We start from the raw sequence: 26,895 nt of genomic DNA, 5'->3' as shown, positions 1-26,895 counted from the left end.
CGCTCCCTGCTGTGTCAGCAGGCCGACCTCTGAGGACTGAAGCACTCAGGATCCCAGGCTTCCAGCTCCATTCGGCCTACAGGGGCCACCAGGATGAGATCAGAGGGCAACAGGAGAGAGGGGCTGGTGTGTGTGTTCCCCTCCCCCAGCTTCAACAACACGCCTGGCCCCACAGGCCCCTGCCCCACTGGCCCGAGGAGCAGCTAACAGCTCCCACAGCGAGGCTCTCGGTGCCACTCCAGCCCCATCTGGGCCCTTCACGCTGCCCACACCTCTGAGAGCAGTCCCCACATTAAAGTCTCTATCTCCCTGGTCTTCCTGACCTTAGAGGGTAGGTGCCATGACAACCTTTTTCCAGGTGCGGAGGCTGTAGCCCACAGGGCCGATAGCTCGCTGGTAAGCGGGCCACCAACAATGTCACATGGGTCAGGCTGGTTGTTCGGGGACTACGTGATGCTTGCCGCCTCTGAGGAGACGGAGCAGGAGGTGGCAGTTCCCCAGCCCCCCAGGTTTCTCACGCCGTCTGAACATCCCCCTGGTTCACAGACTCAAAGAGGAGCAAAGCACCACAGAGGGGCCCCCTGAAGGACCCTGTGCAGACAGCCCAGCCCAGCCCAGCCCAGAAAGCAGCCTGCAGTCTGGCAGTGCTAGGAGGAAGTGGGACTCGGGGAGCACCTGGGGCCAACCAGTCCAGGCTCCTGGTCCCAGACCCTGTGTCAGGAACACAGGCGAGCAAAACGCCCACGGGCCGGGCTGCAGCCAGGCCCCAGTGCCCAGCCGCAAGGAGCAGAGAGAGGGGGTCTGGGGCCTGAATCAGAAAGAAAGGAGGGAAGGGAAGAAGGGACACAAGGAGGAGAAACAGATGCCACTTACGTGCCTGGAGGCATTCAAAGTGCAGGTCAAACTTCAAAGCAGTGGTCCCTTCCCACAATTCCCTATAATGCTTGGGGGGTGTTCCCCAAGAAGCACATATTACTTTTACAAACTGCAAAAACAACATGTATGCTTTATTATTTACACAGCTCAAAGAGATCACCGCTGGCTGGCCCCAATGACAGCGGAGCCAGACATTCACCACAACACTATTTACAACAGTGACAAACAGACCGTTGCCAGCATCCTCCAAGAGAACCTGCCAACTTCAGCTGCAGAGGGAATACTACGCAGCCATTAAGAAAGCGAGGCTCAGTAGAACGTTCAACAAGAGGGGAAATGCTACCGATAGGCTAAGTGTGTTTGTGGGGAGCAGATTACAAAAGAGGAATAATTTTGTTTAAAATCTATAAATACGTGTTCTATTTCTTCACACAGAGAAGACTCCAAGGACCTGGTGCAGGGTGCTGCTGAGTACCCCGGGCTGCGGGTACACACACGAGGCTCCCACCAGCTCCCTCGGAGCCTCTCCTGGACCTTCTGCAGCGACATTTCCAAACCCCTCAGGAGGGTCAGAGATCTCCCAGGCGCAAGGTAAGCTTTCGCCGCAGCCTGGCCCCTTGGCAGCTCCCTCCTATTTGTGGCAGCGCACAAACGGGTCCATAAAGGCCCAGCTGGAGGGTTCCTGGGGGGTGCTGGGAACAGACGGGCTCGAGGTCAAGGCCGAGGCCTGGCTGGCCGTATCACACCCCAGGGATTTTCCTCTTCTCCCCCGTCAGGGGTCATTGTCCCCATCGGACAAATGAGGGCACGGAGCCCTCAGATAGCAAAGCCAGGAGGCAGAGGCCAGAGCTGGCCTGGGTCACCCACGTTTCTAATGAAGTGAGAGCCTGAAACAGTCACCTGGGAATGTTCAGTCAGCACACAACCTTATCGAGCCGTGGGCTGAAGGGAGGGCCAGGCCTCCCAGTATAAAGTTCGATAGCTGTGCCCCTCCCCCCACCAGGTATGCCCCTGTTTTCTGTGTCAGGCTCCCCTGCCCCCAGCCTAGGCCATTAGCTCACTCCCAAAGGCATCCTTTCCCCTCCAGGCTTCTGATGATCCTGTCAAAACACTGCAAATAACAGATCCACTTGGCAGGGCCTGCAGCAAGAATATTGCCCAGGCAGGAAGAAGCGTGTGAGCCCAGGACTGCTCCAGGCCAGGAAACCCACCCCTCCTGCCCAGGGACCCAGTGGCCCCACCCATCAAGGATGGGAGAGGCTCAGAGGCCAAATTTCTGCCAAATTAGACAAGTGATCTCAGGAGCAAGAAAACCAGTGAGCTGTTGAGAGGGCCTTACCCCCCCCCCCCCCAACCTGCCCCCAGGGAGGCCTTCTCTCATCTCACTCATCAATCCCATCCCTTTCTGGTAGATGAGCCCCAGAGAGGTTTTGCCACTTGCCCAGGGTTGCAGAGCTACAAAGGGGCCAGCTCACCAGACCCAGTCCAGGGAGGCAGCCTCCTGAGCAGAGAAGGCACTGGCTTTGCCACTGCACACCCAGGAATCCAACCCCAGCTCTGCAGCTTCGCTCCCTGGGTGGCACAGGGCAAAGACACCTGCTTGTCTGAGCCTCAGTGCTCTCACCAGACAAGTGAGGGAGCAGGCTAGGCACAAACAGGAGTTACCTGGGCTGGTTCACAGCCCAGCCCCAAGACACCAAAGCCTTCGGAACAGTCACGTGGCATTTAAGAGCCTGACACAATCTTACTAGGTGGTGGCTGCCCACACAGTAATCTTGAGAACCCAGGAGCTTAAATGTTCCCCCAGGACACCTGACCAAACCCCCCCATTCCCATCGGACCGCTGAGCGCCTCCCAAGTGGCTTCTGTGGAAGTGATGACAGCCCTGCCCCACCGCCAAGTTCCCGGACACAGTGCGAGCCGGGATCTCCTTATAGGGTATGCTCTGAGGCCATTACAGAAAGTTCAAAAGAAATGCTCAGACTGACGGTCGTGCTGGAAAACAAGCCAGCATGGAAGGGGAGCCCGTGGGTCCCCGAAAGGGCTGCCCCTGCTGCCACTTGCACAGGATTCGGGAGGAAGATGGGGCCACGTGGTTCCCAGGGGGGTTCTCAAGGTGAGGGTGGCTGAATGGGGAGAAAGATGGAGCCGAGGGTTCCGCAAGCTTCTGGAACCATGAAATCTCAGCCAATGGTGAGCTAGCTCGCAGGGTGGGAGGGGAGCCAGGAGCCTTCTGTGGCCAGGGTCGAGGGTCAGCACTCCTCAGAGATGAGGCCTTCACCTGATCCTGGCTGGTCCCAAAAGAGACAGAGAGAGGGAGGAAGAAACTCAGCCTGTGGCCTCAAAGGCACCCAGCCAGGGCACACTGCTCCAATCCCAGCAGGCACTGCGGCCAGTCATCCCTGCACCCAGGAGAGGGCCTCAGGGTGCCAAGCTCAGCAGACACCCAAGGACACCCAAGCTGGGACCTCACTGCACCACAGCAGGACAAGCAGCCCTGTCAGTCATGCTCTAAGCAAACAGACGGATGAATTTGTGCTGCAGACAGTTCTGGCTTCTTGACAACCAATCAAACAAGAGAGAACCTTTCATTCTGGCTCACCTAACCACACAGTCATTCACTACACACACCCCATTTGGACTCGTGTAACCTGTCCAATTCTAAGTCCAGAGCCCAAGTGTGTTGGACATGGCTGGCTGCAGCCCAACACCTGCCTCATCCTCTTCTTCAGTAACAGAACCCCAAGTTCACATGAGGTGACAGTGTGTCCAGCTTGCTGGCCCCGAGATGTTAGGATGCTTGGTCCCAATGTAGACAGCAGTGTCACGTGGGACTTCTAAGGAGGCCACCTAACGAGAGCAGACGTGGGGTGCACTGCGCCTTCCTCCTACTCGAATGTCAGCGTGGTGGCAGACTCGGCAGCCATCTTCAGCAAGGAGGTGGCCTTGGGCCTAGAAGCCAGTGTGGAGGGCGGGTGGTGCAAGCCCAGAGGAGCGGGTTCTATATGACTTTATAGAGCTCCCTAGGCCGCCTGCATCCAGCTCCTTTGACACCAACAGAAATCAATGTACCGTTTTACTCAGGCCGTGGCTATTTCCTCAGCTACTGGCAGCAGATCGCAGATCCTGGTGGCTCCACAGTCCAGCTGCAGATGGGTGCACAGGGTGCTGGAGAGTGGGAGCTGGCCAGGCAGAAGGGGGTGGCGGGTGGGGTCCAGGAGAGGCCCCTGCAAGGTGCAATGTCCCTGCATGAGGGACCCATGGCCGCCATACTTCTGCTTCTATAGTTCTCCCTTTACATCCGGGTCAAGGCAGAGATTTCCTACTTGTGACACTGACAAGGTTCTTCCACATTTTCAGAATGAAGGTTCAATCCTCTCCACGTCTTCACTCCCCCGCCTAAGGACTTAGAGTTCTTCTCTGTGGGAGCCAATCTCATTTCCCCATATGCACTGGCTACCAGGAAGCTCAGCAGTGCCCTGGCGTCCTCCCAGCAGCCGGCCCATCAGGTAACGCTACATCCTCCTCTGTTACTCCGTCTTGATATACTTCTATTTTGCTAGCCTTTCCCATGAGGAAAGACAGTAAAAGAGAAAGCATACAGAACACCAAAAGCCAGGAACATGCCTAGACTATAAAGTCAATGAAAGCAACTAATTTATCTCTTCTGAGAATAGTTAAAATGGCCTATTACCTAATAAATTAGCACTTCCATAAGAATAAGGAAAGCTCCAGTTCATGTACACTTTCTGACCTTTTAAAACAGTGCTACACGATAAATCAACCTGCTGAAAAAGAAAATGCCGAGACCCCCGCCCAGCCCCAGCCTTCACACCATCAAGAGCAGTTTAAGCCCTAACCGGTTTGGCTCAGTGGATAGAGCGTCGGCCTGCGGACTGAAGAGTCCCAGGTTCGATTCCGGTCAAGGGCATGTACCTTGGTTACCTTGGTAGCTGAATCGATGTTTCTAACTTTCTATCCCTCTCCCTTCTTCTCTGTTAAAAAAAATAAACACCATATATATATATATATATATATATATATATATATATATACACACACACACATATATATATATATATATATATATATTTATATATATATATATATATATATATATATATATATATTTATATATATATATAAATAAAAGAGCAGGTTAAGAACCTTCCACGATATTCAAATGTTTCTATTCTGTTTTCTACGTTCAAAGGCGCCACCAGTCAGAACTGTCACATTAAATGTTCCCATCTCCATTTCGAAAGTAGTAAAAGGTTTTTAAATAAGTGTCAGAGAACTGGGTGGGGGCTATATAGGCACAAGAAAGAAAAAAAAAGAGGTTAGCAGTTACTGCTGAAGAATGAGATGTTGAGAACTTTTCTAATTCATGTATTTCTGTAATATTTCCTTATTTTCCACTGGTTTCCAAAGATTTCTTTTTTTAAAATATATTTTATTGATTTTTTTACAGAGAGGAAGGGAGAGGGATAGAGAGTTAGAAACATCAATGAGAGAGAAACATCGATCAGCTGCCTCCTGCACACTCCCTATTGGGGATGTGCCCGCAACCAAGGTACATGCCCTTGACCAGAATCGAACCTGGGACCCTTCAGTCCACAGGCCGACGCTCTATCCACTGAGCAAAACCGGTTACAGCTAGATTTCTTGATAAGATACATCTATAAGCCAGCATGTACAGGAGGTGGGCACAGCCCCCAGAAGAACAAGACGTGAGCCATGGCCATGGCCCTAAGGAGCTTGGGGGAGGGAAGGAAGCCCCCACAGCATAAAAATAACCATGAACTGGCAGCTTCGGTGCCTATGAGGCTGGAGGCCCAGTAAAGGGAGGGGCTCTCTGGGACAGGTGTCCAGGCTTTGAGTGGCCATGAGCTTGGTCAGACAGGTCGATGCGTGTCCAGATGGGACAGAAAGAGGGGTGTGATGGCTGCAGGAGAGGCTGTGTGGTGCAATGCACCTGAGGGTGTGGCTCAGGGTGGGGGTGAGGGGGCGTTCTCCAGAGCAAGAACGAACTGTCAAGGGCCTCATGGATCCCTCCAAGGAATGGGACTTACCCTGCACCCTCGGCTGTAGCCAAGCTGGGACCAGATGGGGCTTGTTTGAGAAAGGGCACTCTGGCAGCAGTGGGGCCCAGTGCAGGAGACACATCCAGACACCCCATGCACAGGAACTGCCAGGAAGCACTGGTTTCAGAAAAGACATAAAATCAGCAGTGGGTGTGGAGGTCAAGACATGGACCTCGGGGCCAGCATGCTCACACCAGCTCCGCCTCCTGCTGCTAGCAGAGGGACGAAGCTGAGTTCTCTCTGACTCAGTTTCCTCATCTGTAAAGTGGGGATAATCAAAGTCTATTAAATAGAGCTAGTAATAGTGCTAATAACAGTACCTCCCTGCATTGTGGTGACGATTAAATTAGTGACCACACGGAAGTGCTTAGAGAAGTCTCCAAACTCAGTGAGGCTGAGTCTGCATTCCTTTGATCACCTTCCAACACCCTTATGCCGGCCACTCCGAAGGTGTCCCAATATGAACAATTCCCCAGGACCCAATCAATTCATGCACGTCTTGGCAGACAGGATGCTAGCAAGGGCCTCAAAGACCTGCCCACCCCCCCCCCCCCTTTCACCTTCCCCCGCCCCCAGTGCTGTCCTTCACCCACCTCCCACAGTGCAGGGGCAGACCCAGGAGGCGGTCCCATCACCTGATAGACCCAACCCACCCCAAAGGCCCGTCCAGAAGTTAAGAACGAGGACTAGCCCTTACTTTGCAGAGGCACATCTGCAACCTTTACAGAGGAACAGACAGCACGGAGACCTGCCTGGAAACCGCCCGGGGAACAGGGTCTCCAGGAAACCACACTGACCATGTGCTGACGGGCATCACGCTCAGGGACGGGCACGAAGGGACTCAGCAAACCACGTTCTCTAATTTGGTGTGTCGTGTGACTGTTTCCGTAATAGAAAGTAAAACTAGTAACAATAAATAAGCCTCCTGGAACCAAGCTGCCTCGGTTTAGATCTCAGCTCCTCCACTCGGTACCCGCAACCTTGGCAAACCACTTAACCTTTCTTTGTTTCCATGTCCTCGTTTATAACGAGGACAACAACATTACACCCCTCAGGGTAGCTGTAAGGAATAAATGAATTAATACATGTAAATCCTATGATCTTGTTGGGCACAAAGCAAATGCTCAATCAACATTAGCCATTTATAATCGCAAGCCAGTTGGCGGAGTGACGGCCATACCAGCATCCTCACAGAGGTGTCAGCGGCTGCCAATACCGCTTGGGAGCCCTGGGCCCCCCAGCCCCCTGCATCTAGCACAGGGCCAGGCCTGGGGACGCTGCAATAAGCAACCTCCGAGTCACTGGCCTGGGACACCCCCGTGTACGCACCGCAGGCGGGAATGAGAGAGGGCCTAAGGCCATGGGCACCGCCACACCGAGAGATGTGATGCCTGAGACCCAGTGTCGTCACTTCTAGAAGTCAATCCAAAGAGAGAGCCTGAGATGTGCACACACACTGAGGTCCAGAGACACCCAGTGCGCCCTGTTCCTGACAGCAAACCAGGACTTCCCAAAGCTTGAGGTGCCAGAGCAGAGACGCTGAGACACAGGGATGGTGGGAAGTGACCTGCTGCTGGGATAGTCACATCAATGGTGATTAAATCGCATGAGCAAATGACCACCCACCCCCTAAATGCAGGTCGCAAAACTAGGGACACAGAAATAGCCCAACTTGGATTCACACAAAATGTAACAAATAGCCTGTTTTTGGTAAAAATATGAAAAAAATATATCAAAATAATTGTTTTAATGATTACCTCTGAGTTTTCATTTTCAGGCCTGTCTTTATTTCCCAAGATTTCAACAACGAGTACATACTAGCTGAGGAAAGGATAGCCCAGAGCTGTTTTTTTACAAACACAGAGCCTCAGGGCCTGCGCTGTCCTGCGTGAAACAGCTCTGGGCTCAGTTCGCTCACCCAGCAGAGAGCACGCAGCAGGGCCAGGTCCTGCACTCCTCAGACACAGGTAGTCCTGGCCCAGGACACGCCAACAGGCAGCCTGAGCTTGGGGGCCGGCTGGGGGAGCAGGGAAGGTGCCAGGCAAGGTGGCATTTGAGCGGCTCTAACAGCACATGAAACATGAGAATGGGAAAGGGGCTGGAGAGGGAGATGCCAACTTCTTAGCCAACCCAAAGATTCAAGGAGGCTTCATGGTCTGCGACATTGAGCTGAAGGCAACGCCTGTCCCAATACCGCTTTCCACAGTGCCAGCTGTGTGCCCAGCTGGGCCCGGAATATGGCCCAGGTCCTTCCCATCAATTCACCAACGCACTCAGAGTCTCAGCCACTGGATCTGAGCGGGCTCCAGGAAGTAGCCCCCAACAATGAGCACCCACTGTTTGCACCGGAACCTCCTGCTGCTCTACTGTGCACGGGCTTAATTGGGGGTCCGGATCCAGCGGCTCTGGGCTGGCACTCTAACCAGCACCCGGTGAGGACAATGGCAATGCCGACATGGGCAGACCACCCTGGACTTCACCCAGCACAACCTCAAAAGAGGCAGCTCATTTCAAAGCAGAATCTTCGCTTCTGGCTCCTTCAATTCGCTCTGGCCCTTTCCATCCCATCCTATTTACCCACGTTCCTCCTTCCATCTCTTGGCTTACTGGCTACACTCCAATGAGGCCGCTGACATCAGGTGGCTGGGGTCAGACTCGTGTGGAACTGTGTGGAATCAGAACATGCCCGGGAGCTCGGGCACCCAGCTGCCCTGGCAGGAGCGCTTTTTTGTTTTAAGTTTAAGGACTTGCTCAAGTTGCCTCAGCGAGTCACAGGTGGGAAAGAACACCCAGAAATGAGAACTGCAGCCCTCTACGCATGCAGAGCTGCACCGACACCAGAAACAGCGTCTGTGGGTGACAGCCAGCCTACAGAGCTCAGAATAAACATAAAACTGACAGAACTGAGACCATCCAGCAGACGTCGACAGCACTTAACATCATCTCATGAGCATGTTCCCATGTTTGTCCTCCAAAGATCTCTTTTTATTTTTTAATATATTTTATTGATTTTTTTACAGAGAGGAAGGGAGAGGGATAGTTAGAAACACTGATGAGAGAGAAACATCGATTCAGCTGCCTCCTGCGCACCCCTTGCTGGGGATGTGCCCGAAACCAAGGTACATGCCCTTGACAGGAATCGAACCTGGGACCCTCAGTCCACAGGCCAATGCTCTATCCACTGAGCCAAACCGGTCAGGGCCAAAGATCTCCTTTGATGGCTACTGTAAGCATCTGAATGAGCAGACACTAATTTATAAAACTCCTCAGCCCCCTGTATTATTATTATATATATATATAAATACTATGATGGCCATGCTTACACATAAATTTCTCTACCTCTACTTGTTAAATATATATCCTAAGTAAATGACTGAGAATGAAAACAATTTTCAATGTTTCATTTAAAAAATATGCATTTCAAATTTTAAACAATAAAATAAAATCTATCTTCAAAAAAAGAATTAAGCTAAAAATCACAATAGAAACCAAGTAGTAGCATGGGGATGTGGGGGAAAACCTCACTCCTTACACTGACAATAACTTTTCTAAGCAGCACAGACTCATCCACAGCTTCCCCGCGCCCCATAAGCCCCACTGTTTATAACAAAGGATGAGGAAAAATAAACTCATTCCTTAAGCTCCCATTAGGTGCCTTAGGTCCTGTGGTGTCATCACTTTAAAGGTGTGGAAAGTGAGATCACACACAGTCAGAAACCAGACTACCTGAAACTCCAGCAAGCCCAGACCTCGGGGCTCCACAGGGAAGCTCAGTAGACAGCCAAGAACCACCTATATTTCAATAATGGTCCCAGCCCTCGCTGGTGTGGCTCAGCTGGTTGAGTGTTGTTCTGTGCACTGTAAAGTCACTGGTTCAATTTCCAGTCAGGGCAAATACCCAGGCTGCAGATTCCGGATATATTTGGGAGGCAACCAATCTATGTTTCTCTCTCACAGCAATGTTTAAAAAAATCAGCCCTAGCTGGTTTGGCTCAGTGGATTGAGTGTCTGCCGGCCTGCTGATGAAGGTCCCGGGTTTGATTCCGGTCAAGGGCATGTACCTCAGTTGTAGGTTCCCCAGCCCTGGTCAGGGTGTGTGCAAGAAGCAACCAATCGATGTGTCTCTCTCACATCGATGTTTCTGTCTCTCCCTCCCCTTCTACTCTCTCTAAAAATCAATGGAGGCATGAGTTGGGGGGGGCCAATGGGACAATAAGGACACATATGTAATAACTTAATCAATAAAGAAAAAACATTATAAATAAAAAATAAATAAAAATCAATGGAAAAATATCCTTGGCTGAGGATTAAATATATATATATATATATATATATATATATATATATATATACTGTCGTGTTTCCCTCCACGTCCTGTGTGGTTCAGGGTTTGGGTCTGGAAGAGGAGCCACACACAAATGAAAAAGAAAAGACAGGAGATAATTTGGGAATATTGGGGGACCAGGCAAGCAAGTCCAACTCAAGAGGAAGGACTTCCACAGTGCTCAGGCCTCACCAAGCTTTTTATACTTAGAGGTAAACAAGGTAGTGGTTACCATAGTTACACAGTTCTTGTGAGTTTCACTTGTTTACACTGTTCTTGCACTTCCTCAGCCCATTAGCTTCCCAGATAAGATCTAGGGAGTGTTATAAGGTCAAGCCTAATTATGCTAAGAGGACTGTGCCCTTTAAGCTAGGACTTGTTTGTGACTTTGCCAGCAGGTCAGTCTGAGGCTTAACCTTACATCAGTTTCCCACTATATATATATATATATATATATATATATATTTAAAAATAAAAAATAATGGCTCCAAATGACCATGTGGGAAAGTTCTGTACAGAGCCCACTTCCCCATCCTGTAGTCACCCTCCCTGGAGGTGCTGGGTCTGCTGGCAGGGGTCAGGGTGGCCTTCGGGGAGCCCCTGCCCATGAAGTGGCCGAATGGCTACCATGGGCTCATTCAGTGGCAAGGATGTCAGGCCCGCAATAAACACCAAAGCAACTAATATTCCCAAAGCCCCTTACACCTGGCTCCCAAGCATTTGGAGGGAGCAGGCGGAAGGAAGAAATGTTTACAGGTGCCAGCTCCACCTGGACTTCCCTGGAAATATAAAATCCAGTGAGGGCACCCTGGAGAGAGTATGGGTGGCAGAGGGAACCCAGCTGGGAATTAATCATTTGAGACCTTTAACTGCATATCTTATAAAAACAACTTTTGAACCATGTGAAAATGTCACCTAAATAACAAATTGATTTTTTAAAGCTTAGCAGAGAATTTGGCTCTAAATCCCTCCTTCTAGGTAGGATGAAGGCAGCTACCAAAGTTACCTGCCTGCATTCAACACACCTACCAGAACCAGCTTTCTCTCCCCTCCACTCCTCCTCCTGCTCCCCAACTCCAGCCTCCCTCACCCCCCACATCCACGTAGGCACCACATCCTGCCATCTGTCTCCTCGGCCCTTCTCTACTTCCTTAATTCTTGCAAAACCCCATCACCCCCACTCAGCTGTGTCCCAGCCTCCAGTTCAGCCCTGTCCAGTCACCTCCTCTGTGCCCACCCCATGGCCCCTAACTGGAGCCGGCACTCTATCCCACAGAAGCCCCTCAATGCCCCCTGACTCCGGGCCCCATGAACAGCTCACCGGACATTCGTGTGGTCCAGCCCTGCCACCCCCTCTGGCCTGGTACTGGCCAACTCCCTCATGGCCAAGGCCCCAAACCAGAGCCTCCAAACCACTCGGGGTCAACAGAGCCCTTGCCCAACCTCTGGGTCCTTGTTCACGTGGCACTCCCTGCCTGAAAGACAGTGGTTCTCAACCTTGGCTGCACATTAGAATCACCTGGGAATCTCTTTAAAATCCTGATTTAAAATCCTCCGGAATGAGGCCCAGAAATCAGGATTTTAAAAAGATTCCCAGGTGATTCTAATGTGCAGCCAAGGTTGAGAACCACTGCTGAAAGACATTCCAACACCTCCCCACCCACACCTGCACCCAGTTTACTCCCTACTAAGAGGCATCAATTTTCCTATGAGGCTTTCTCCACCCTCTGACCACTCCCCCCTTTAAGTGCTGGCCCCCAAGTCCTTGAAGGCCCACAGCACAGACAAGCCCTCCCAGCCTTCTGGGCATGCCCATGAGCTGGGGCAGCCACCACCGAATCTCCAACTCCAGGTGCCCAGCACCCAGTCATCAGCCCTGGGCCCACGGCCACTCCCAGTGTCTCTCTTTGCTGGCGTTTCCTTTCCTGCTTGAACATCCACCACCCAACTCCCTTCCCTGAGTAGTTTGTGCAGAAAGGGGGTAAACGCAGAGACAAAGAACTCCAACTTCTCAAGCAAGCAGCCACTCCGGAGAGACCCCGAGCACAGCCATGCCCGCCTGCGCGCTGGGGCCAGTGGGGAACCTGCTCCTCACCACGGAGAAACAGCCACTGCTCCAAGCTGCGTTTCAGTCTGAATTCTCAAGGAATCTGGAAGAAGGACAGCGAATCTATAATCAGCAACAGAACTTCTCACACTTACGGCTTGCTCATTTGCATTTTAAAATAAAACACCAACCCCTCACAGGCTAAGAGTCATCTCCTTCTCCCGAATGCTTAGGAAACACCTGGGGAAAGACAGCCCAAGAGCACGCTGGGGCAGGAGATGGGGGTGGACAGGGCAGCGAGTACCTTGTTCTTTCAGGGTCTCCTGCCACCAAATGCTGGGCTGTTCTAAAAGGGGTGGTGGAGACCAGAGATGAGGAAACCTCAAGGGCTTCCCTGGCAAGCCTTCCCCACAGGCCAGGTCAGAGTGGAAAATGCTCCTGGGGCCCGCCCTGTGTGGCTGATACAGGCCTCCTCCCGGCCCTCAGCAGAGCCCCACCTCACTGCCCCCCTAGGCCACAGGTGACCCAAATGGCCAAAGAATGTCTCCTCCTTCCAACAAAGGCTCACTGGGTGGAGGGGCAGTGACGGCTGGGCCATGCTGGGCACCAGGCATCTTAGCAACTAGCTGTTTCTGGGCCAGGAGCAGAAGAGCCTGGAGAGTGGAATCAGCCCTGGCCCGGGCTGTGGGTTTGGACCTGCCTCCCGGTCTATCAGGTGGATGAGGCTCATCACCAGTAGCCAGGCTCTCCCTGCTCTCCTCCAGGAAGCCTTCCTGGCTTACCGCGCTGAGTCAGGACCCTCCTCTGGGCCTACCCACCCATCCTGGCCTCTGGCTATCGACTGCAGACTGCAGAGCTGAAGGAATCTCACCTTGACCCATGTGAATCCTGTAGCTGCAGCCCGGTACACAGCTGGCACCCGGGAAAGACTGCTGAATGTTGCTGCAAGGAGAGGCCAGGCTGCCCAATCCACACCTGCCAGCTGGGAGGGCCTCTCACCCCAAAGGCTGAGTGAGGCCAACTGTTACCACCTGAAATGGTGGAGTCAGGAGGGCCTGTGCAGCCAGCATCCTCACTACAGCAGTACAGAGGAGGAAACCGAGGCAGAGTACCTGCAGACCATCCCCTTCAAGACAGGTGCCTGAAACCATCATTGTCATGACAGGTACCTGTGAGCATCTTCTTCAAGACAAGTGCCTGAAACCACCACCGTCACCACAGGTAGTCAGGGCATCTTGTCCCACAGCCCTTGCCCCACTCTCTCCGGCGCTCGCCTGAGCCCAGCACTAGCACAGAGCAGGGCTTCCCCTGCTCCTGGCCCTCCCAGCCTCGGCCTCACCTGGGGCTTATCACGCTACATGAGCAGAGAATGGCAAGTTTTCCTTATTAGCAAGCATCCTTGGCCTAACAGACCCAGGTTAGGAAGGGGAGCGGCCAGCAGACAAGCCCACTACAGAGGCCTTTCTGGTTCTCAATAGACACAGAGGCCCCGGAGTCCGAGTGGTCCAGCCTGGCCGGGCCTCTGCCTGACGGCACCTGCCTCAGGGCCTGATTTCTGAGAAGTAAACGGGATAATGTTGGAAAGCAGTGGCCTTCAAACCAAACCCCCAAAATAAATGTTTAAAACTATGTTTCTATTTGCACATTTTCAAGTTGACATCTAAAATTTCTCATCATAAGTTTAAATACTTGTAGAGGATGTAATTTCTAACATATTGTAAATATTAACATTTCAAAATAAAACTGTTACTGTTTCTCTTTTAAATGGATCCAATGGAATCTAAATATCATAGCGATTTGAGAGCAACCACCCACCATCCATCTTAAAATTACAGAATCAGATTCTTAAACACCTGGGAAGTTGGCAATGTTCCCTTTGCCTCCTCCAACTTCCCAATCCGCATCCCTTAGATGTTTCCACTCAGTTTGTTTTATGTCTGAAGGTCTTTTATTGATTATTATACTACGAGGCAAAAAAAAGTGTATAAATGTTTTAATTTTTAAATTTCATGTGACCATAAAGCTCTAAGTGTAAAAAATTTTCTTCTGGACAGCCTTATTATCACAATTACTACTAGTACATAATTAATGCAACAGAAATATATTACAAATTTGTATTAACAATAAGCACAAAAAATTAAAACCTTGTTAGAAATACATCTCAGAAGAGATGAATGGAAATTTAACTGCTTCCTGTATCCACAGAATGGATAATACCTATTGCTAGAATAAGACTGAGTTTATTATCAATTCTATCTCCATTTTGCAATTTGTATAGCTATAAGTGCTGAGACCACTCATTCAAATAAATAAGATGAAATGGAAAGAGATTTACCACAGCATATTCTCTGAATTCCTTCAGAATTATATGCTAAGAATTACAGTAATTTATTCTCAGAAATCATTGTTAATGTTCTATCAGCTGACAACTCAATCAAGTCCTCTTTCAGTTTCACTGCAGAGAAAGGAAGTCCCTCACTTGCCCCAGGATCACAATGATCAGCCTCGTGATGCGCCCCCCGCCCCCGCCCCGTCACACCCCAGATTGACCTCTGATAACAAGGGTGTGCGGTTCTCCTGCAGATAACCAGCTTCCCGCGGGCCAGGTTCCGTGCCTCCTGCTTTACCCAAGTTAACTGCACGTGGCCTAACAACGTTCCCAGGGGACAGGTACCATCGTTATTCCATCTAACAGACAGGCAGACTGAGGTCACACAGCCAGAACCGTGAACCCAAGTGTCTTGCTCCCCACCACTCGGTGCTCTGCCTCCGTGGAGATGGGAGGCGGGCCGATGTAAAGGGGTGGTCGGGAAGGACAGTTTACAAGCTCCTTCCCCAGCAGTTCAGCTGTGGGAATGAGCACGAGGAAGTGGGGAGCTGCAAAATGGACTTGTTAAATGTGCTCCCACCGCCGCCCTGGAGAGGTTACACACACGCTTGTTCAGAGTAAATGCCACCAATGCCCAGCACCCAAAGAACCAAGTAAATGAGACACTCACTGTCACTGCTGCCGTTTTACAGCAGGAGAGAAGTAACTCCCACGACGGGGCAAGCACTGCAGATCTAACCAGCGTCTTGATCCTCCTTCCCGCCCAACATTCTTTACTAAACGGTAGCCAATCCCCAGGTGATACGAGGCTGAGAGGCTTTAGTAAATGGACAGACAGCCTATAACCATGCGGGCTTTGGAGATGGACAAACCCGCATTCAACTCCCAGTTCTAACCATTGAACAGCTGAGTCCCTCAAGAGACATCACAACATCTGAGTCTGTTTCCTCATCTCCAGACAGACAGGAAAACTCCACCCACATCACTAGGTGGCTGCACAAAACAGGAGAATACCCATCAGGGCACCTGACACAGGAAACACTCGCAGCCCTTCCATCACTGACCCCTAAGTGACTGGCCAGTCATCTCCAGCAGCCACAGCCTGGGGACCTGGCACCCAAAAGCCTGGCTGGTTTTTAAAAACCAGCTAAATGGATTCCCTTCCCATTTTTGCAATGAGTTTCTCTGTGTCTTGAAATTTCAAGTTCTCCAAACACCCGGGGATGCCAGGAGGAGGTGAACAGAGAAGCGTTGAGGTGGGTTTTATTTTTAGAGGCCAGTGTGGAGAGCATCCAGTTTGGCTTCATTCTGGTCCCCAGCCACCACTTCCTCCCCACGGCACCACCAAAGTGAACAGCAGATACATCCAGAAAGATTGCATAACTTTCTGCCTGGTACTTAATTCTAAAATAATGGCTCCAGTCTCCAGTTCCAGCCACAGGCTAAGTGGATTAAGGTTTTAGCCTAAATCCTCCAGGGGAAGCCACGTAAATTGAACACACTGACCCCCAGGTCCCTCACGACCTGAGGTTCTCAAGGCCTCCCCCTCGCGTGGTGGGGGTGGCACCCCACTGTGTCCCATCTGGCATCTGTGTGAACAGGAATCAGGTGTTGGAGGACGTGCACATTTCTTCCCCTTTTAAGCAGCGTATTTGTTGGTGAGCACATAAAGTCACTTCCTCCAAAAACGGCTCCCAACAGAAATTCCTGAGTGGGCCCTGAGGAGAGAGGCTGGAGCTAGCCTCAGGGAAGCACTGAGCTCCAGCACTGCAAGGGAACCACGTGCTACCAGGTAACCATCGGAAGGACTGAGACACAAACGAGCGAGCGGAAGCATGCTGGAGCAGGAAGGAGCTGAGCCACCTGGCCCAGAGTCGCAAACTTACAATGCAGGCCCTCTCCCACCACAGGACCACCCGCCCCACAGGCACTGTCAATCAATCCCTCCCTTCAGCCATTTAGATGTCTATAGAACCCTCCAGGCACCCGCAGTCAATCACTCAGAAATGCCCTGAAGGCAAACTTCTCAGCCATTCCTGAACTCTGACTTCCCCCTTTTGATGAACAGAGAAAGGAAGGGCCACAGAAAAGCTCAGAGCAGACAAGCAAGAGCAGCAAGAGCAGCACAAGCACCTCCGCAGAGACTAGAGCCTGGAGGAAAATGCTAGAGCCATGATGAGGCTTCCAGGAATTAATCTCCTCCTCCCCCCAAACAAACCTCAGCCTCCGGGTGACAAGTTCAACCCACAGGCTGCAGAAAAGGGAGGCCAGAAGGAAGGACTCGCCAAGGCTGCTGGACAGTTCGCCCCACTTCACCAACCACCCTCAGGGCAGGCCACAGAGTTAGCTCCAGGCCCTGGGAGAGCTTCTCTCTGTCCATCCTTCCTTCTGTCTCCAGCCAGTGTGCACCTAATCCAAGTCCACCCTAGGGTGAGGCAACATGGGGGTCAGCCCCCCACTGATTCAGTCCACCCAGGAGCCAGGGGCCCACTGGGAAGGTCAGGTGTGGTCTGACAGCAGAAAAGGGGTGCCATGTGGGAAGGTACACACCCTGACTTGGGGTGTGTACACCAGCTGACACCACTCACAGGAAGGTATGACATAGGCGAGGGCTCACCCCCAGGACCAAACCACCCAGGCAAGAGCAGGGGCCTTGTGCTCCCTCAGCAGAGCCTGAGGACAGGCACAGACAAACCGTGGGGGCATCAGGACCACGGACATCTGGTTGGGTGGCTATGCGCCCTCACCCTGCCCACCCTTACCCCCAAGAATCCCCTCACTTCCCCCAGCCAGCTCCGTCCACGGACAAAGCCACAGCAACTCCATAAACCTGACAGGCCAGCAGCCCCAACCCCAAGCCCTGCCCAGGAGGGAATCACGGAGGTTGGTGGGGAGAAGTTCAAGGCCTGATGCACGAGAGAGAAGAGAGGCGAGAAGCAGGCGCCCAGACCCCAGGAGGGAGGAAGGTGAGCGCTGAAAGGTGGGGGAGGCAGGGCCTGTACTCACCTGCACCACTTCTATCCCTCGCTTCCTGTGGAGGAAAACAAAGAAAACAAAGGTTACTGGGCAGGCAGGAAGTGTCCTTCCAGAATGTTCCCTAACAGCCAGCTGAAGGCAGGAGGGGAGGAGAGCCGGCGGCTGCGCCTCTCAGGCCATGCTCCTCAGAACGGCCTCACCTTCAAGGGGAAGGTCTATGAACTTCCCGCAGGTCCTCAAAGCCACCTTCTGGCAGAAAGGGGGTTGTTCCCCAGAAGGACTTGGCCAGAGTCCTACAGAACCCCAGTCCTCACAGCCAGCCATCTCCCCTTCAACCCCTGCCAGGCCTTTGTCAGGGCAGCTCCAGCCTGCACTGCCCGAGGCCCCTCCCATCCCCATATTCACTCCCCTATTCACCCCAGGTCTGGCCCAGCCTGTCCCACTCCAGCCCATCCACTCTCCCTCATGCAGGAGCCCCAAAAGCTTCAGTCCTTCTGGCTGCTTGTCCACTCCCAGCCATCTCTGGCCCCCACTGACACCCTGCCCACCCTCTGACCCTGGTTCAACCATCTCAGCCTCACCAATATCCCCCAGGGCTGGGCCTCATCTCTGTCTCTCTCTCCCACAATCCCAGTGCCCTGACCCACCTGCCCCATACAGAGCCTGGGGTGGGGGTCTCCCCAAAGCAACAAAGGCTCCCTGACGATTCACTCACCTTGACCTTCCCCGCCCCACATTCTTACTGCAAGCAGGACTACAACGCTGGTCGCATCTCCAAGCCTTGGTCCTTACCTTCCACCTCAGCCTTTAGGATTGGGCTCACACAGAAATGCCCCCAGGAAGCCAGCCCTGACCCCCCTTCACCCCATCCCCTCAGAGCCAGAACGCTCCTGAGGACTTGGGGTACCACTACCGGGCCCTCGGTCACTGCGGGGGGGGGGGGGGGGGGAGAGATGGAGAAGCACAGGGGTCCGTATGGACTGTAGATGGCATGCCCATGTGCATTTTCCTGGAAAAAAGGCCAGGCCTCCCATAGATGCTCAGGGCTGGGATCAGGAGAGGTCAGGAATCGCGTTTACTGGCCCACATCCCTTCCTCAGAGCAGATTCAGTGACTGTGTGCCCCATGCCCAGCCATGGTGCCCGCCCAGCATATAGATGCTCCGTAAACCTAAGTATGTAAACCATAGCTCAGTTCCTGAGGGACTCACAGGCTGCAGAAAAGGCACAACAAATGCAACAGCCATAGCTCAGGCCCTGAGGGGCCCCCGGTCTGAGGGAGGAGCCGGCCCAACCTCCCTGGGGAACAGGCCCTGTCCCCTCACATGGCACAGCTGAGGGGACACCTACCAATCTTACATTACTTGACTCGCCCATGTAACAAGTGGGCCCCAGAGCCTTCTGAGAGCCCGGCCAGGAGCAGAACCTCACAAGGAAGCCACTACCTGAGACAACAAGATGGAGCAGAGTGTGCCAGGCCGCCTGCCCCTCGACCCAACACCTCCACAGAACCCCCAGCCCAAACCCAATTTGAAAACCATGGGGTTGATCCCGGGGTCCACACTGTCACACAGCTTCTTTGCAGTTCTGGAAGGAATGGTGGCCAATACCCATCAGCTGCCATGACTCCATGAAGGGACACACTGGACACAACAGCACAGCCCTGGGCCACCAGAGCCCGCGGCCGGGGGACAGCCAGCATCGCCAGGACCGGGGCCACACCCAGCCACCGGCTCACAGCCCACACTATTTCGGAGCCCGGCCTCGTCCCCACGTTGTCCTGGCCCCACATGAGCATCAGTGACAGTAAACTGCCACCATCACTCGGCACTCGGCTGGAACTGGCCAGGTTGGGCTCAGTGTACCACCTGACCCCCGACCCTTCCCTCCCCCTGCTTCTGTACAGAAATCTTCAACAGCTGAGGGAGAAGTAAGTCCCCAGGAAAGCGCCAAATGACCAGAGCGGGACCGCACGGTGGGAAAGACAGGGACGCTGAGGAGCCAGAGGGCACGTGGACGTGACCCACACCAGGTGCAGGGCTGCCCCTGGGTGCCTGCCAGGGCCCGAGTCTTTCCCTCTGAGTTAATCCTTGTGGCATCCAGATTATCCCCATGTGCCTGTCATTCCCCTTATGAAGCCTAGTCATTGCCACGGTCCGCATGTGACATCTTCCCAGACAGCTCTCCCTCCCCCAGGCCTGCAAACAAACAGGTCTCTAACTTTGAAAACAGATGGAACTGGAAACATCAAAGAAACAAAGAACGCCGGAGCACAGACAGGCTGAAACCCTGAAGTGCGGTTGATCTCCCAAGAACAGGAGAACCTGCGACTCAGGCAGAAAGGAGGGGGCTGAGCTCCCGTCAGTCCAGGCCCTACCACGTGCACCATTCCCCCCCGCCCCCCAGATGGTGTGGGAGTGTTAGGTCGGAGAGAGCCCAGGATCGGATACATGCAGACATGTGATGAGACAATGGACTCCCCCTGGAATTTCTCACAGATCAACGTGCCAGACACAGATACCGGCTTCTTCTCCCTGAATTCACATACCCCCACACAGATGCTGACTCATTCCTGAATACCTTGCTGACCCCCCTGCAGCTGAAGCTTCCTCAACTGAATACCTCAGCTCATGTCCCCGCCCCTCACCCAACCGCAGTATAAAAACAGCACCCCCCTCCCTGTTGGCGTGAATCCACGTGCCCTGTCTTTGAGGGTACGTGGGTCTCCCGGGGACGCAGAATAAACTTTCCTTTCTTTTCTGATTCACTGGACTCTATTTCTTGCGCCGCCTCCTGAGCCACCTAACCTAACAGGGAGCTAAGGCACCCCCAGTGCCCGCCGCACAGATGCCCTCCCCAGCACCGAGGGAGGGGCAGGGATGGCCCATTACTCGGATGAGCAGGCAGAGAGAGGCCTGAGCTGGGCAAGCCTGGTCTGCATACTCCAGGACCACGGTGTAACCGGGGACTGGGGCAGGGGGGGCGGGGGGGAGACACCAGGTGAAAGACAGACAAACACACACACACACACACAGCAGCCAGCTCAGGAAAACACAAACACAATGAAAACCTGCTGGCTCCCTTCCTCGTCAGGAACTCCTGCAGGACAGAGGTGCCCACAACTTCCATTCCCAAACAGCAGGCTCCTGAAACCAGCCATGACCAGAAAGTCCAGAAGTTGAATGCTAACACCAAAGGGGAAGGGGCAGGGAAGGGAGAGAGGGAGGCAGGAGCGGGCAGAAGGGAAGAGAAACCAGAGCTGGTTGTCAAGTGCTTAGCTGCTCCTCATGGAAACCCCAACTCCAGGATCCCACCCCACAGACATGCAAATATGCCAAGTGCTGCAGGCTGTGGCTGTCAACTGCCACACTGTCTGTGATAGCAAACGACGGGCAGTGACCTCTCCCCCACCCCCAAAGAAGGGGCACGCACATCAGGGAACACTAGGCGGCAGTTAAAAAGAATGAGGCCCTAACCGGTTCGGCTCAGTGGCAAGAGCTTTGGCCCCCAGACCGAAGGATCCCGGGTTTAATTCCCGGTCAAGGGCATGTAGCTTGGTCGGGGTGCATGAGGGAGGCACAGGCCATGGATGTGACACATCAGGAAGGTTATCACTAGACACCTTGGGACTACGACCCCCATCAAGCAGCAGACCTGCAAGGCCCCGTGAAAACCAGTAGGCTCAGGACACGTTGCCACTCTGGGTCTCAGCTTTCACATCTGTTAAATGGGTATGACCTTTTGGTCCAACAGGACCTTCCTGGGCAGGTATGAGACCTGTGTGTCTCTCTCACATTGATGTTTCTCGCTGTCTCTCCCCCTCCCTTCCCTCTAAAAAGAATGAGGACGTGCTCCAGGCACACATAGGGCATTCAGGCTCTCTAAGACACTGCTAGTGAACATGAAGGTGTAAAGCCCTGTGCTCAGCAGACATTATCTGGGTTGAGCACAACCAATACACAGAACGAATCTGAAAGCACTACAAGAAAATGGTCGCAGGGCGGCCTCTTGTCCAGGGCAAGTGTGGCCGGGGGGAGGGGACTTCCTTTTCACTGTGCATGCCCCTGCATCTCTTGAATTCTGTGCCCTGTGCCTCTAATATAATCTCGAAAACTAGAGAAATCACTTTTCTTTAATTATCTTTTAAATGACAGGTAACACTAGCTGCCTGCATTCCCAGCGCCTGGCAGGAAGCAGATGCCTGAGAAAGACATGAGTCACTGACTGGCTGAAGCAAGAGAGCTCAGGATTCACCAGGAGAGCTTCCAAACTCTAACGAGCAGCTGCGACCACACCCACTCCGGGGCACGGACTGCCACTTGAGGGAATATTCGAATCTGGGTTCTAAGCCCATTTAAAGACTCGGAACCTGGGAAACAGGCCGGAGTTTGCCAAGCACCCGGTGTTGCTGGGGAGCGGCCAGGTGTGGGAACGGTGCTGCTGGTAGCAGGACCGAATCTGCCCAAGAACGGGGGAGGGGAGCAGGTTTCATTCCAGGGCAGCCCTGCCAGATCTTGGGACAGGAATGAAGGGCACAAAAGAACCAGAAAGCGCTGTGATGCTCACACTCCCGGCAGTGAAGGCCGCACGCCAGCCCCAGGAGAGGACAGGAAAGGGCATCTCCCAGGAACCTGGGCACGTGTCCATCTCTGCAACCACGGTGGTGCCAGGAGGTGGTTAGAATCCCAGGACTCAGCTGACCAGACAATTCAGGAACTGTCTATGGAAATGGATGAGGTGGGGTACGCCCCAAGGAGAGCATGGAACCAGACCCAACTGTACCTTGTGCCTCAGTTTCGTCTCAAATGAGGAGACTCCTGGAACCCAGCCAAGGGGCTGCTCTGCCGGGCCTTCCTGCCTTTCAGAACTGCCCTCCTCAGTCCGGCGTGGTTCCGAAGGGCAAACAACTGAGGCGCAGCCACACCCCCCTCCAGGGCTGGGTATGTGGCCTGCACCTCACACAGTTGTAGGATGGGCATGCAACCTGAGCCAGGCCATCCCTGATCCTTCCCAGGATGGCTCCTGGGACTGCCAGCAGCAAAGGGCACAGCCGCTGCTGCCTCTGAGTGCTCAGACTCTCGGGGTCACGCCAGGAGTAAAGGCCAGCATTCTCTGCCCGAGCCTGTCTTCTCGGGGCTTCCAGCTGCGGGGTTTTGCTGAGATCAGTTTACACTGAGTTCTGTCACTGGCCACTGCCCTGCTTACTACAGCAGGTCCTCAGTAAGCGACAGTGGCTACCTGGTCCTGGAATTGACGAAGTTACCCTAGATGACCTGCCTGGAGGGAGAGGGGATGGCAAAGGAGCTGATAAAGAGGACCTAGGGCAGGAGAAGGAGAAAAGAGCTTCCCAGAAGCCCAGGAGGCAGGGCCGTCAAGAAGAAGCATCCACTAGCCCACGCCACAAGGCCATGTCAGGCCCTAGGCACAGGCCATGGATGTGACACATCAGGAAGGTTATCACTAGACACCTTGGGACTACGACCCCCATCGAGCAGCAGACCTGCAAGGCCCCGTGAAAACCAGTAGGCTCAGGACATGTTGCTAGCCACTCTGGGTCTCAGCTTTCACATCTATTAAATGGGTACGACCTTCTGGTCCAACAGGACCTTCCTGGGTAGGTATGAGACCTGAGGGCTACAAGCAAGTGAAGCTTGAGATGGTGCATCAGCAGGGGAGAGAGCTGCAGGCCGAGACACAGAGGTCCCCTCTGACCAACGAAGAGAGACGGTCCAGTGACAGCTGGAAGAATTCCAGGAGCTCAGAGAGGGCAGAGCAGGGACAGGAAAAAGTGGGGCCCCTCATCAAGAACCGCCTTCCCGCAATGTGCAAGGTCACAGTCATGTGCAAGCCGCCCCTGAAGAGAGGGCCCGCAGGATCAGCCGCTGTGGAGGGAGGCCAGGCCTCCAAGGAACAATGTCACAGGAGAGGGAATCGACCCAGAAACGCAGGCTCCCCCACCAACGGGCAAGGAGAGAGCAGCTGCACCTGCACAGCGCTAACACCCACTTAGAGACGAAGCGTGTAATTATGCCCGTGCTAAGCCTGCACACGCTCATCCAAGCTGTTCAGAGCACACTTTGGTAATCACCAGAAGCCCCAATACAAAGTCCCTTTATACCCACAGGCCTGCAGGCAACCTCCTCCTGCTCTCCCTGCCCTGCCAAGGACTCAGGGTTCCCTGAACAGGTGGCTGGGCCTCCTCTCGCCCGTGCATGCAGAGGACATGCTGTTCACGCTGCCTCAGAAGCCACCCCAGCGCCAACACCTAGCCCACCCTCCTTGGCTCCCCTCCTCGCAGCCCCCCGGGCCTCTGCACCCCAGCACCGAGCACAGATGCAGAGGTGGCCTCGCTAAAAGCTCCGTGGGGGACATTAGTGGTGGCCACCAGCACGGGCAGCTCTCCTCCTCTAGGAATTCCGCTGTACAGCCCCACCCCCAGGTTAGGCAGAGCTATGTGCCTTGCTTTGGCCAATATCACATCCAAGTAGAAGCATTCAACTGCCAGTACTCGGCTCCCTGGCCAGTCCTCCTGGACCTCAGCGACTGTGGGAGCACGAGGACACCGACAACTCCCAAAGCCAGTCCAAACCCATTCCTGGAAAGAAACCAGGCTGGGTAGCAATGCAGCCAGGCCAGGAACCAGAGAGAAACTATTCGGCTAGCAATGGTTCTCAACCAGGGCCATTCTGCCCCCAGGGAACATTTAGTAACCTGAAGACACATCTTTGTCATAACGAGGCAAAGTTCTGACATCCAGAAAGGAAAGGCCCTACAATACACAGAACAGCCCCTTAAAACAAAGAACTATCCGGCCTGAACTGTCCACGTTGCCAAGGTTAAGGATGTGGGATACAGAAGACCAGCACTGAGCCACCACAGGGAGGACACCAGCCCTGGAGAGTCCCACAGCTCCAGAGTAAACACTGAATAGGCTACAAACCTTTGTTGCAAACCTCCCAGCGTTACTTGTTATTGTAGCCTAACCTAGCCTATCCTGACTGGTAAACACTCCTTGAGGAAACAGGGCTTGTGTCCCCTGTCTGCATCCCAAATTCTTATAGTACCTGGCATGTGGCATTTGGAATACAAGGTATCGGGGGCGGGGGTGAGGGTGGGGGGAAATAGTGCCAGTCCCTCCTCTCATCAAAGCCTCCCAGGACAGACCTTGTTCTCTAAAACACCCAGGCCAGACACAACTCAGTGCATTTGCACCAGCTGCTCCCTCTGCTAGAAGCTGCTCCCTCTGCTAGAATGCCTTTCCTCCCTGGCAAACTCCTGCTAGCCCATCAAAAACAGCTCAAACGTCATACTCACAGAGAGGCCATTGCCTGGCCCTTCCCAGGGCAGCAATGCTGGCTCTTTAGGCATTCAACCCTCTGACACTTAAGACTGCTCTGTGCTCGGCTTCGGATGGGTAACCCCTGAGGCCAGAGACTGTGCTCTTTATTAGGCACCCTGTGCCCGCGGCAGACCCCGAACCCGGCTGGTGTTCGCGAGTCCCAGCCTCCCAGTGCCAGGGCTCCAGTCCGGGGCCTTCCCTGCTTTCTGGGCAGCCTGGTTCGCTTACTGATAGTTTCATACTTTGGATTTTCCTATTAATAGTTCCAGAAACTGAAATGCCCCAATATAAAGGCAGCATATGAACAGAACTGTAAAGCCAGCACAAACATTTGAATTGTTTGGACAGCTCCAGGAAAGACCCAGATAAACTGGAAGCTGCCATATGTTTCTTTTTTTTGTTTTGTTTTGTTTTTGAGCAGTGTGGGGTGGCACCTTTCCCCTGATTGGGGACTAAAAACCTTCCTTTACACTTGGTGCCCCACCTGGAGGAGGCAGGGGAGGGCGGGCCACAGGGCACCCAAGTGCACCGAGGCGTGTGTCTGTATTCCTGCAGAGTCAATCAAGCGCTCAGTCGGTCAGGAAGCGGGAAGCGCTTCTCTTCAGGAACCCAGGATGTGGGCGGAAGGCAGAGGCAGTGACTCACCTTCCCGGGAAAGCGGAACCTCCAGGGCAGAGAGGCCTTTGCTGCTGAGGCACCTTTAAACACGCCTCAACGTTCAGGATGGGGAAACTGAGGCAGGAGTGGGCTGGAGGTTACCCGAGGATGTGTTCTGCTACATACAGTGTCACCCTTTCAGACTGGAAATCACCCCAAATTTTTCATCTGAAAACTAATGTTGAAATTCCCTTAATGGTGCTTGACACACCCCTATTTTTTAATATAAAAATTCTCTACTTTGATGTCTTTTTGAGATTTTTACTACCCCCTTGCAAGTGCTGTAATTTTTCTTTCTCCTAAACAGGGCTGGGCCCTAAGTTGCAGGGGAAGATTATAGGAGCAGGAGCGGCACAGAGGCTGCTGGAAGAGCCTGTTGCAGACTACCACTACCACCACTACCACCACCACCACCACCACCACCACCCCCAGCTGTTAGCCTCCTGCCTCGGGGTTAATGACTCAGAGGCTCAGAATCTTCACAGCAGTTGCTCATTCCCAAGAATGCTAAGTTATTTATCATCAGCCTAAAAGCAAGGTAAGCTACAGAGGAAGAAAGATGACAGGCATTCCTGTGCTGACACTTCCCTCCTTGGCACCCATGGGGGAGGGAGAGGCCTGCCCAAGGCCTGAATCATTTCTTTTGCACCTATCCTCCAGGTACCACAAGCCCTTAAAATAACTGCTCAGGCCCGGCTGGCGTGGCTCAGTGGTTGAGCATTACCTATGAACTAGGAGATCACAGTTCGATTCTGGTCAGGGCACATGCCCCGGTTGCAGGCTCAATCCCTAGTGGGGGATGTGCAGGAGGCAGTCGATCAATGATTCTCTCTCATCATTGATGTTTCTATCTCTCTCCCTCTCCCTTCCTCTCGGAATCAATAAAAATATATTTTTAAAAATAAAAAAATAAGTGCTCAGGCGTGTGTCCCAGCCTGTGTTTTGGGCGGCTGACACTTCTGAAGGCTGTGCTCCCTAGTAGACTGAACATCCCCACCCACCGTTCCTGCGAACACTCCCAGAGGGTGGAAGGTTCAGGGTTCCTTGAGCCCTGCCATTGTTGGGGAGGGGGCGTCTCTATCCTGTGCTGGGTCTCCAACTGCACAAGCCCTGAGTTCCCTTCTGATTGTCATCAGATGTTTGCTGGGCTTTTCTGTCCAGGCCTGGGAGCAGCCAGACCTCTAAGCCATAAGCCATAAGCCCTGCATAGAGAAGCAGGTGGCCAAGGAAAGCAAGTCAGCGAACTGGTGTGTGAACCACAGGC

The 26,895-nt window shown here is 53.3% G+C and overlaps 1 protein-coding gene across 1 annotated transcript in view; it reads right to left on the bottom strand.

Annotated features, from left to right (window-relative positions):
• LOC139010277 (inositol-tetrakisphosphate 1-kinase) overlaps positions 1–26,895 on the bottom strand; it is a 135,696-nt gene that overhangs the window by 85,535 nt on the left and 23,266 nt on the right. The window contains exon 3 of the mRNA XM_070414521.1: positions 17,667–17,691. Within this exon, the coding sequence (XP_070270622.1) occupies positions 17,667–17,691 (25 nt within the window). The remainder of the gene's footprint in view (positions 1–17,666; positions 17,692–26,895) is intronic.

Source organism: Myotis yumanensis, unplaced genomic scaffold, assembly GCF_028538775.1.
Source record: "Myotis yumanensis isolate MYYU_CA2020_CCGP unplaced genomic scaffold, mMyoYum1.0.hap1 SCAF_1, whole genome shotgun sequence".
Classification (NCBI taxonomy): domain Eukaryota; kingdom Metazoa; phylum Chordata; class Mammalia; order Chiroptera; family Vespertilionidae; genus Myotis; species Myotis yumanensis.
Note: the sequence above shows the minus strand (reverse complement) of the source record. Positions and strands in the feature narration are given on the sequence as shown.